Source organism: Portunus trituberculatus, chromosome 38 (genome assembly GCF_017591435.1).
Source record: "Portunus trituberculatus isolate SZX2019 chromosome 38, ASM1759143v1, whole genome shotgun sequence".
Classification (NCBI taxonomy): Eukaryota; Metazoa; Arthropoda; class Malacostraca; order Decapoda; family Portunidae; genus Portunus; species Portunus trituberculatus.
In genome coordinates this window covers 22,639,779-22,652,485 of record NC_059292.1, presented here as the reverse complement: position 1 = coordinate 22,652,485, position 12,707 = coordinate 22,639,779, and the positions used below count along the sequence as shown (strand labels likewise).

Sequence of the window (12,707 nt, the reverse complement as noted above, 5' to 3'; positions counted from 1 at the left end):
CACTGCACATCAGATGAGCCGATACTTGACTGACTCTTGTAGCAAAGTTGAGTGCTCTTCCTGAAATATAAATCTCTCTCTCTCTCTCTCTCTCTCTCTCTCTCTGGTCAGTGATGTAGTGACTAATGATATGGGGCACATTGCAGGTGGCGCCAAAGGGGTTGAGTCACATATGCACCATGGCGTGCGGGTCCTGCAGCAACGAGAACGCCTACAAGGCCATGTACATTCGGTACCGCACCAGGGAGCGCGGGGGCAAGACGGACTTCACGCAGGAGGAGCTGGACAGCTGCATGATCAATCAGGCTCCAGGCTGCCCCTCCTACTCGTTGCTGTCCTTCCAAGGTGAGGCACCGCCAGGCCACCAGCCTTGTCGGTCAGCACGCGTAACACCACGCTGCATCCCACTGCCATGTACCACGGTGTGAGTTGACTGTTGATATGATTCATAGCTCTTACCACCTCACTACCACAATGTCTACCTCGAAACAGGTAAATATTGCTGCCACCTTGCAGCCCTCAGGACAACATGCCTCCTCCCTCAGGCGCCTTCCACGGCAGGACGATGGGCTGCCTGGCCACCACGCACTCCAAACCCATCCACAAGATCGACATTCCTTCCCTAGACTGGCCCATCGCGCGCTTCCCTATTTATAAGTACCCGTTAGAGGAGCACGTCAGGGAGAATCAGGAGGAGGACCGCCGTTGCCTCGAGCAGGTGGGTGCTTGCTGCTCTTCCCGCAACGACAATCACAAAGATAAAACCCTGGACACAAAGTTTGTGTTTGGTGTTCACTTTTTTAGTTGTTTATCTTTTATTCGTCCCTCAATCAGTAAGGCAAAGCAACTTACTCATGTTACTTCACAGATAACAAGTGTTCGTCATAATGTACAAAATGTATTTTGATGGTTGATAATTCTTGTCAGTCTTCCAGCACGTGCACTGTTCAGTGTTTGCATCCCGGCAGGTTGAGGACCTGATCCACAAGTACAACAACATGGGCAATCCCGTGGCGGGGATCGTGGTGGAGCCTATCCAGTCTGAGGGCGGCGACAACCACGCGTCCTCGGAGTTCTTCCAGGAGCTGCAGCAGATCGGCAAGAGGGTGAGTATTATATATAGGCCACACCGCAGCGCCTCTGTATCTCCTGCCCAGAGTATGTATGGGGTAAGTGGTCAGAAAATTCAAACTGTAACGAGTATTATGTATTCCCTTACGTTTCCACAACAAAGAGGGGAGCTGGTCATGTAACCTGAGTTATATGACCAGCTCTGTATTTCTCACAAATTTGTCACGTTTATTTACAAAATCTTAAGTAGAGTAGACAGCAGTTATTTAAACAGTTCTGCCTGTGTTTTCACCACCCTACATTCGTCCCGCAAAACTTGTGTGGTGGACGTTGATGTGGCAACATAATCCGTAAGAAGCTTGATTTTCTACGTTAAGATTTTTCATTACATAGGTGACGAAACGTGTATAGCGGACGTTAATCTGTAAGAGTGCCCTGATTTATTATTTCAAATGTTTTTACTATACACTCATGTCATGACTTGTGAACGGTGGCCGATCAGACATACCGTCCATACTCGTGAGTGTTGTACGTTAAAACATACTATTCATATGTCAGGAACCATGCGGTAGAATAACATGACCAACACACAGACGGGCGCGGCGCTGCTTATAGACGAGGTGCAGACGGGCGGCGGACCCACGGGCAAAATGTGGTGCCACGAACACTTCGACCTGCCCGAGGCCCCAGACGTGGTGACCTTCAGCAAGAAGATGCTCACTGGCGGATACTACATCAAGGAGGAGTTCAGGCGAGTGTGCTGGGACTTCAACACACTGCTTATTATTTTTACTCTTTTTTTTTTCTCTCTCTTTCTTTGAAGGGAGGGGAACTGGCATCTTCTGTGAACTCTTTTTTTTTTTTTTCCTTTCTTTTTCCCTCCACTATTTTTTTTTTTTTTTTTTTTTACCCAGAATTCCTCTTATATAACATACACTTCCCGTAATTTTGGTTAGTCTTTTTGGACTTCTCTCTTTGGAACTGCCATCTTCGGTGGACCTTTCTTTCTTGTTTTTTTTTTTTTTTTTTTTTGGGGGCAGAACTCTCATACTCCTCTTCCATAAAAATAGTGAGAGCAAAGAGAGTTTTAAGTGAATATAGAAAAGTTAAGATGTTAAAAAAGGCGTCTTGGAAACACGAGAGCCGGTGAAGTATTAAACTCAAGCTGAAAGGAGTGTATATAGGTGAGGCCAGTCAAGTAAGGGTTTGGATGAATCTAAAATGGGTTAGTGTGAAACATGTAACAGCTGCTGGTGAAGATACAAGGGTGTTGTTGTACCGGGATGGAAACTCCCTTTATTATCATTGTGTTTCCAGTTAAATAAGTATCTCCTTGTGTCTCATTCTCTTTCATGTATGGTGTAATGTGATTATTGAATACCACGCTGCCTCTTTCTCACCTAGTTTCTACTTCATTCATATAATAACTTCATTTTCTCCCGCGCAGGCCTCCCCAGGGGTACCGCATCTATAACACGTGGATGGGCGACCCCTCTAAGGTGGTAATGCTACGAGAAGTGTTGCGTGTTATCAAGCGAGACAATCTACTAGACAATGCGAGGGATACGGGCGACATCCTCTACAAGGTGAGAAAGGCAGTGTTGTTGGTATTAGTGGTGATGCTGGTGGTTTTGGTAATTTTTAAGGCTATAATGCATATTGGTGTCAGTAGCAGCTACAATAGTAGTACTGTAGTAGTAGTAGTAGTAGTAGTAGTAGCAGTGATGGTGATGGTGGTGGTGATGATAAGGAATAGCTGTTTCGGTAAGTGGATTAAGCTATGAAGTACTATGTGACGTCATATAATCTACTCTACACTAAAGTATACGTTGTTTTCTAATCAAAATTAATAAATGATAATAACATCAGGATTAAGTATAACAATAAACAACTTATATAGTTTCGAGCACTAGAGTGATACAGTTAATTCTGAAAATGTACCTATACAGTCTAGTAGCGCCTGTTGATGCTGTGAGTGTGAGAGATTAAAATCATTCAACACCATCTGCCTTGCTGGTGTTGCTCCCAGTCCCTTCACAGGATGATACTGATATTCACCAGAGAATTAGATTAGATTATGTTTAGATTAATTCCAAGGAGGTTGAGTAACAGAAGGCGGCATGATGTCACAAAAGTGAAGCTAGCAAGCTGTTAGTCCGCTGCTACCCCTACCCCCCTTACACCCAAAGCATTACCAGCCGCCCATTGAAAATACATGGGAACGCCCGAGTTACGCTCCTTATTTTCAGTCTTATGTCCATGTTTCGAGGCTGCCTACCATATTATGTGCCTTTAATAGACTCGCAATAGTCGTGGCATACTGTGCCACGAAGATTTAGACGGTAATTCGTACATACAATTGAGATAATAGTGTTTTCCAGCTTTAGTGAGAGGTGGGAAGCTGTTTTTGTGGCAAACGTATGACTGATCGAGGTCATGTACACATGTTAATATACATGTGCATGTAGATGTAAACATGTACATATGCATGTGCATTTATATGAAGAATAAAAAAACTCATTAAGCTATATATCATGTGAAAGTTGGCCTGAAGGTTGATTTTTCTTGGTATAGCAATTGTCAAATCTCTCTCTCTCTCTCTCTCTCTCTCTCTCTCTCTCTCTCTCTCTACAGGTTTTATTTAGAATGATGTGTGATTTCAAGTCACTAGGCATTGGGAAGGCATCAATCACTGAAATTTTACTTCATTATTTGTTTCTTGTCATACAGTATACGAGAAAAAGCAGTCTTTTTGATATAATTTCTCCCGGAAACGGCTTGCTGTAATTCTTCAAATATTGTAACTATTTCGCATTAACATCGTTATATATAGGTCTACATGACATAATTAAGAAAATAAAATGTGGTTTACATAAGTGAAACCATCAGTTCTTTCTTAGTTTTCCTCTAGTAAAGAAAAAGAAAGTAGCAATTTGCCATTTTTTGTCAACACAGGAGAGGACAATGTTTTGAGTGTAATTGCGATCGTAAGCTCCGCCCACCGCCTCATAAGCTCCGCGCACCGGGGTTCATTTTTTTTCTTTTTTTTTATTACAGCGGGATAGGCACTTTGCCGCCTTCTCCAATCTAACCTTGATTCATTCTGTTCATCAATTTCTTTGCTGATCTCTTCACTGTGTGGACTTGAAGAACATCATATTTTACTCAGAAATTAACATTCCGTGTCTGAAAATTTGTAGGCTAAGGTTATTTCCATAAGCCATCTTCCCTCAACTGATATAATCACACTACACTGATAATGCAAAGAAATAAATACGGCAACTTCGCCACACTGGGCGCTGCACCACGCTACGGTGATGGGCAAATTATTCTCCCTTACACTCAGTAGTCAGTAGAAAAAAAAAAATAATAATAATAATAAATAAATAAATAAAATACTCCATCTTTCTGCCCATCAATGTTTCTCAAGTGATAAGTTTTAAATAACACGAAACAAGCATTATCAGGAACATTTGTACTGTCTTAGGTTCTTATGATGTCTTTATATAGCCAGATATGAGTGAACGGCTGAATATATAATTGGTCTAACTAATGAATCATAGTCATCGATTTGAATATCCACTCAAAATATGCCTGATGCATGACTGATAATACAACACCTCACGTTACGAATGATACACAGAAAGGTACAAAATATCAGTGTAGCCTACTTAAGGAGGTGGTGTCAGGTACGCCGCGTCTAGCAGCTCACTCTGAGAGTGTAGGCAAATTTGACGCGAGGAATCATAGACAAAAAGTCACAAATCTGTGCAAAACCGCAGACTTGTGAAATAATCTTGGATGTTTCAAAAGTATTCTCTTGATCATGGCAATACTTAAGTAGATATTCTTTATCATCAATAGTAGAGACATGTATGAAAATGCCTCTGTAGGCTTTGAAAAGTGTCCTGCTATGAGAGCAATTATAATACTAGGTAAGTAGGAAACGTAGCGCGCGATGAGCGGCTGACATGTCCAAGGCAGAGCCAATCAAGAATCTGCTTATTCCTCGTTAGACGTTGATTCATCATATTATATGGAATGAAGTACTACTTTTTTTCTGTATAAAATACGAGTACGGTTATTGATAATTTCAAAAGAGAAGAAACAATCAAAATGCTCAAAATTCTTCGTTTTCATATTTTGCCCTCATCGAAAAAACCTGCTTGTCTCCCGTATGCATGTAAGGTAATTGATTCACTGTGTGTATGCTGCTAGATAAAGAATCGAGGCCTTTTTTTTTCACTCTTTCTGTTGCCCTTGACCAGCTTAATTTCCCTTCTTACACAAAAAAAGAAACCATGAAAGCGAAAAATATCTGGATAGTGACTCATTTTGTTTGTCATCTTCACGTGACAAACTCGTATCCTCGTCACTGAATGTGTCACGTTTCTCTATTAATAAAACTTACCTCTCTCTGTTCACTGATCTATCTATATCCCTGTCAAGTTTTAGTGGTTTGGATTCAAGCGGCCTAACCGGGACTAATAATATAACATTATAACAGAAGAGGTAGACAAGCACTGACATGAATGAATTAAGGTTGTCATGATTAGATTGTATATTTTGCAAATCTATCTTTTTTATCATGGATACAGTTATTTCATTGATTCAGCTGATTGGTCAGTTTCTTAGCTTATACTACATGACTATACTTACCACAGGGCATCGAAACACTGGAGCAGAAATTCCCACAGCACATTGATCGGCTAAGAGGTCGCGGCCGAGGCACCTTCATCGCCTTCGACGGGATTACCCCCGCCAAACGTGACGCCATCATTGGGAAGCTTAAGCAACAAGGTAAGCATGGCTGAAAATAAAAACAATGTTGGTCTATGATACAAAAACATACAAAGGGGCCTTTAAACTACTTCTTAGTCCAGAATCAAACGTAAGAACTATATTCCCTCAAATCTTCACGTTACTCTTCTCTAACACCTTCCTTCCTCATTTCTTCATCGGCCTTTACAATTTGATTTCTATACCCATCTTGACTCATTTATGTATAGAAGCTGTTCAAAGTTCCCGCCATCCAGTTATGTAGCTATTCCACCTTCCTTTCATCATTCCCATGGGCTCCTTAATTCGGTAGTTTTAAAGAAATTGCTACCCCTTTGATTCAGTGGGAAAAGATCACAACAATACTCCCTCTTGATTAAATAAAAAGGAATTGTTGGCAAATCATTCTGGATATAAATCTTTATCATGGAGTTTGTGTTGAAATATGTACACCTACTCTCTTTCTCTCTCTCTCTCTCTCTCTCTCTCTCTCTCTCTCTCTCTCTCTCTCTCTCTCTCTCTCTCTCTCTCTCGTGATAAAGTGCATATAGCTACATTCACTAGAGCATATATATATATATATATATATATATATATATATATATATATATATATATATATATATATATATATATATATATATATATATATTTTTTTTTTTTTTTTTTTTTTTTTTTTTTTTTTTTGCATAGCCATCATGACCACACATCATCCCTTACCTCCATGATTTCCCCATTTCCCCTCCCTTGCAGGTGTACATACAGGAGGCTGCGGGGAGAAGACCGTGCGTCTCCGGCCTGCTCTCATCTTCCAGCCCATCCACGCCCACATCTTCCTTGACAAGCTGGAGACTGTGCTGGCTGGGCTGTAAGCGTCATGCCTCAGCCCAACAGCGTCAAGAAATTATGGGAAGATCGTGGTGCAGCAGCAGGAAGAGCATTTTTCTTCGTTTTTTTTTTTTTTTTATCGATAATGAATCCTACGTGCATGGTCTTATTCACTTTCATTCCGTGAGTTCGTGGGTTTGCACTAATAATGGGAAAAGGATTTTGTTTTGTACTTGTGTGGTCAGGATGCTCATGTCCTTTGAGTGCCGCCTCACACCCTGACTGACTGACTGACGCTCGGCCTTCAAGCAAGCAATGACAAAACCTGGCGGTGTTTTTTTTTTTTACTGTTATGACGTACTATTGTTTCCTATGGCTATTATTCATTTTCTTGTGTTGGTCTGCTCGTATATAACACATTATTCAAATATTCTACCTAAATAATATTCAAATGACTATTTTTATGATGTATGATTGCTCTATATTATGAAAGTGTCCAATTAAAATTTAACTTTTTTACATTTTAAGAGAAGCAGCTGTATGCTCTAAGTACAGCGATATACTATTGATTATTTCAAATGTATTTTGGCCTGTGGTCAATCTCATAATTGCAGCCATAGTTATCAGCTTCAGATTCCAATAAAACCTGAAGATATTGGTGACATTCAGACAAGCTGGAGGTGGAGGGTAAGAGAGACAGACAGGTGTTATAAAGTGAGGCTGACACCAGAGCTTCATCATTCCCCTAAAGGAGCCAAAAGCAAAACTAGTCAAGAATAAACTCGCTTCATAATACCTCTCACTTAATCTCCATCCCTAAAGACATTAATAATGAAATTATAGACTCCAGCAAAATTCTAGTGTGGAATTGTGTGGGATGTGCCTGGTGGTGGGCTGGGCCTGCTACAGGGCACCCCAAGCTGATAAGTGTGGCATGCTGGGCACAATACTGGACTTTAAATTACTGATGCCAGTATTCAAGCACTATTTTCTCTTGCACTGAAATTATCTAAGATTATATTAATCTGCTACATAAAGTATAGATGAAATCACAAACAAAATGTAGAAATTGGCAATTTATTCATGCCACAATCCATAAAAAATATAGGTAACCATAAATGATAAAGGAGTAGGATACCATAGCCTTGTTCTAGTAGCTAGTGGTCATCAGCACAGCTTATTGAAGCCAAACCCAGTACTTGCCGTGCACTTCAAATATTACAAGATTTCCGTTCAAAAAGAAAATTTCATGCGAATAATTTGATTAGTAGTAATGTTTAATATGCTGGGTTGTTTTCAGCATACTGTATATACATGTATATTGCAAATGAAACAGGGTACCCTACAATTGGACAGGGAAATAGAAGCCTCAGGTAGTACAGAGAAGCAACATACTACTTATGATGACACCACACCTGCCTGCACGTTGAGGTTCGTCCCATTATGGTCACTACCAAACCAACCCAAATTTACACCACCACATATTAGGGCCAAATTTGATATAGGAACCATCCACCACATTAGGGAGCACTTATTGCATCCACACAAATGTGCGTGCATTCTATAGTTTGCCCCACAGCCCTATAGGTCACATGCGTATCTTATGACTTTGTTACTCCAGACGGGTCAAGGTTGTCTTAACCACACTGCAATGGAGTGATATTTGGGCTTCCATTTTATGTTGTAGTTCATGGCCGTGTTTGTGTTCTCATGACAAGCTTTTTTTCTATGTTCTTACTTTTTTATCCAGCAGGATTGTAGTCTGAAATCAACCTTCGTGTTGTCTATCCATGGAAAACTCCCCACCCCTCCAGCTGAAACCTTGCTTCTCTACACTAAAATAAAAAGTATATATATGGAAAGGTTTGTGTATCCTTATGACCTTGGCTACCCAACACATCCACCAATCATATTACTCAAAACTGAATGCTCCTTGGCAAGAAATATGTACAGCACAACATACAACAACTGACCTTAACCTGACCATACTTTTCCTTGCATAGCCCATCCTTTATCTTCTATCAATAAAACAAGCCAATTCAGTGCACCAAAGAAATATAAACCATCACCATTCTTCAGTTTGTCTTTTAGTCTGTGTCATGGAAACCCTCCTTCCACATTCTGTTTATTGGAAATCAGTCAATCATACACCTCAATGATGCAAACCATTCTAGGTCTATTGGCATTTACACTCCTATGGCTCGTACAAACATACAGGGTTGTGCTGCATACACTATGGCGATGAGGATGATTAAAGATGAATATGGTGATGCATAACCCACCCACACAGGGCATAGTCACAAAAGCCTGGAAATCCACTGGACACAGCACACTGCCATGCCTGCCGAGATCTCAGGCCTATAAGATTGAAGCTTCTAATCCTAACATTAACGCATGACCAGAGGCTTCAATCTGTACAGGTGGTGATGGTTGTAATCAGGTGGGAGGGTTGAGGGGAAAGGGATAGAGAAAAATTAGAGCTCGTCATGACCCAGCTCATCAATGTCATCGTCATCCTCCTCATCCAGCTCATCGTCGTCCTCCTCCTCATCATCTTCCTTACTGTCCTCAGCTGCCTTAGCTTCCTCTTCAGCCTTCTTCCTCTCCTCTTCGTCCTGAGCGTCCTTCATCTTCTTGGCCTCGTCCTTGGTGGCACCCCAGGTCTCTTCTCCAATGCGCTTCGCCTCCTCGATGTCGTCGCCAACGAGGAAGTTGTCAAAGATGGTGCCGCTCTTTACCTGCCACAGATCCAGACCTACAGAGCAGATCTCATCGTACTTGTACAGCTCAGGGTCGGCAGTGTACTCTGGGTTGTCGATCTCAGGGTGGTGCCAGGGTCCCTTGTAGTCAGGGTTATCAATCTGCTTTGGTTTCCACTCGCCCTTGTAGTCAGGGTTGTCAATCATGGGGGGTTCCCACTCTCCATCCATCTCATCATCCCAATCCTCGGGTTTGGTGGCATCAGGGTCGGGGATGTGCTCAGGCTGGTCCCAGTCCTCAGGCTTGGTGTCATCAGGGTCAGGGATGGTGGCACGGTCATCCCAGTCGTCGGGTTTGCTTGCATCGGGATCCTTAATCTTCTTGGGTGGCAGCATGTCCCAGTCCTCCTCCAGCTCACCAGACTGTGCCTTCTCGTTGTCAATGAGCACCTCATAGGTGTTGTCGGGCTTCACGATGAGGGTGTACAGGTGAGAGAAGACATCATCCTTGCAGCGGATCTCCTTCTTGATGAGGTGGTTCTGGCTCTTGTAGTTGAAGATCACATGCACCTTCTTTGTTCCCGGACCACAGATGTCAGGCCCTGGCAAAAGAAGATGGGCATTATTTCTGATATTCATAGCAACTCAGGAAATAACACTACCTTAGATCATTTGTTTCAATTACCTTTAATACATATATTTTCAAAGTAAAACTAATATAAAAAATAATTTCAAGATTTAATACGTCACAATCTGACTTAGACTTTTAAGACATCACAATGTATAACAAAACTTACCAAACATGAGGAGATAGGGAGACTCTCCATGCATGTCCTTCTGGTCTAGAGAGCAGTCAAACACCTTCAAGTATCCACCACCACAGTCGATGTTCTGTTCGTGCTTGACTGTGAACTGGATGACTAGAGGCTTGTCTTTGTTTGTGAAGGGCTCGAACTTGCTGGACAGACCATAGAAGCGAGCATCCTGAGGATATTACAAGAAATGGCACATCAGAAAAACCAAATGTGGTGAACACACTGGCATGTTATGAGCCCTGCAAATTCAAAGCCAGCTGTCACTAAAAACACCAAACAATGTTCTCATCCTTTTCAGTTTTGTTGTCTTCAGATTTCTAGTAAGCATAACAATTCCATCTAAACTTGTGAAAATAAATACATAGCTCAAGTTATCTTCCTTTACAGCTCATATCTATTTCTTAGTAGTGTCATTGAAAAATGTATACATCTACACTATAGGTTGTGAAATGGAACCAACTGGAAGCAACTTGCCCCTGAGTTTTCCTAAAATGGCAATAATGTGGCCTGGACAGTATTACACAGTTGGAGTATCCAGGAAACTAGATTTTTCACCACCCCATTACAAGTCAAGTGTATGGTCAAGCCTTCACAAGCATTTCCACATCTAAAATTCATTCACAATCTTGTTAAATCATTAATATATGAAATTAAAGCACTACTATATTTAAAATCAAGAGCCATTAATAATTTCTTCACCAGTTTTATTGATTAAGAATTATGAAACAAAAAATTCAATGAAACGTGTATGCAGCCAATCAAGCTGGAGCACAACTCACCTGGGAGGTCTGGATGCCCTTGTCCTTCTCAGCATCACCATAGAACTTGCCAGCTGTCAACTTGAACTTGCCAAACTCTTTCCCTTTGTGTTCTGATTGAACCCATCGAGACGCCCAGTCTGGAATAGAAGAACTCCATTTAGGATACTTGTCACACCCACACCAATCTTCACATCAGATCAATCAATTTCACTCCAGCCACTAATGCTTTCAAGTGTTTGACAACATTCAAACTTCTGAAATATGCAGGAATGACCAGATGCAAAGTCTGATAACTGTCACAACAAGGCAGGCTTTCACCGAGTAGGGGAGCCTCATGCCTCCTCACCTAGTGGTTTTAGTCATGATGGAAGGAATGACAGGTACATACATCAGTTACACTTTCTAGTCACCTGCCTATTTTCTAAGTACCTACATAATGAACACTATAAGTAAGATTTCTAAATTCCTTACAATGGCATAACGGCACGCAAATGCTAAGTGAAACTTAAATTGACCACACCCAGCTGTCCCAGCACCATGACTTTCTCGAAGACTCCTGCCACGTTGTCTTCATGTGGCATGGCCGGAGGCCCGGAGGGAGCGATGAGGAAGTCAGACACGGTCCCGACAACGCCATCCCTACCTCCCTCTACCCTCCCAAATCCACCATCACTACCACCTCCATGCTGTATCTGCCCCCCGTACCCATGCCACCCATACACCACCACCGCCAAGAGCATAAAAAATATAATAAATAAAAAAGTTCACCCTGGTCAAGTCAGAAATCGAGCAGATAATGCCCCTTACCACCGCCACACTATCACTATGGTGTAAAGACCCAGCATCATACCCTCGTGCAATTTAAAACCTTATTGGTATTCTTTAACCGCCTTCGGACATTTTGTAACTTTAAATTCCTTAACACTACCTTATGTCACCGGGTTCATGGCTCCGGTGCGTGACAGCCAAGCAGACTTGTGCTGTTGTGGGACTTCCTCGCCCGCCGCGGCTCAGATAGCGAGTCATGAGGAAGGAAGAGGAAGTAGCGGCCGGCAGTACTGATTAGAAAATGACTCGGAAGCGCCTAATAAAACCTGCGCTAAGGACACGTAGGCACCCCCACGCAACTCCCTACCCCTCACTGGTCCTGCACAACAAAACAATAAAAAGACCTTTTTAACATCGGAAACAGATTATAAGGAGTTAATCCTATTACACCCAACCGGTCAGCTCCTACCGCCCCTAACACCACACCGCAATGTTACATACCTCGAATACACATCACTAGTTCTACACCCGAAAAATACACTTTGAAGCAACAGAAACATCCAAAATAATACAAAAAATTGTGAGAAACATTAAACAAACACAGATACACAGACACGCCCTCAAGCCGGTCCCTCTCCCTCTCTCTCACACTCACTCAAACAAACTCATATACACTTCTTTATACTTAAAACTCATACTCACCATCGCTACTGAAAGTCTCCTGGAAGTACACCTTGGCTTCCACCAGGGCGACACCCAGGAGGGCGAGGAGAATGTAGATCTTCATTGCGTCGACTGATGTACTGGAGTGGCGGGTGAGCGCGTCTCCTCTCCCTCTCTTCTAGCCCACGACTGCTCCCTAAATCCCTATATTTCCTCGTCGCTGATACAAGTGGAGGCCTCCCATTGGTTCTCCCAGAAATGGTGTATAAGCGTGTGTATCTTTGTTTCCTATTAGGATCCGTGATAAGACAAAAGACGATCACG

At 42.0% G+C, this 12,707-nt stretch overlaps 2 protein-coding genes across 2 annotated transcripts in view; one reads left to right on the top strand and one right to left on the bottom strand.

Moving 5' to 3' along the window:
• LOC123514542 (4-aminobutyrate aminotransferase, mitochondrial-like) overlaps positions 1-8,539 on the top strand; it is a 46,083-nt gene extending 37,544 nt beyond the window's left edge. The window contains exons 5-11 of the mRNA XM_045272466.1: positions 147-345; positions 546-718; positions 969-1,106; positions 1,665-1,822; positions 2,519-2,657; positions 5,736-5,871; positions 6,603-8,539. Coding sequence (XP_045128401.1) covers positions 147-345; positions 546-718; positions 969-1,106; positions 1,665-1,822; positions 2,519-2,657; positions 5,736-5,871; positions 6,603-6,721 — 1,062 coding nt within the window. The 3' untranslated portion in view covers positions 6,722-8,539. The remainder of the gene's footprint in view (positions 1-146; positions 346-545; positions 719-968; positions 1,107-1,664; positions 1,823-2,518; positions 2,658-5,735; positions 5,872-6,602) is intronic.
• A 250-nt stretch (positions 8,540-8,789) lies between these two features.
• Positions 8,790-12,622, bottom strand: LOC123514543 (calreticulin-like). Its single transcript, XM_045272467.1, has 4 exons — positions 12,423-12,622; positions 10,971-11,089; positions 10,174-10,360; positions 8,790-9,978 (listed from the first exon to the last, which is right to left on the bottom strand). Exons 1-4 carry the CDS (start codon positions 12,505-12,507, stop codon positions 9,152-9,154), a joined length of 1,218 nt encoding a protein of 405 aa, XP_045128402.1. The 5' UTR covers positions 12,508-12,622; the 3' UTR covers positions 8,790-9,151.
• Between the last annotated feature and the right edge of the window lie 85 nt (positions 12,623-12,707).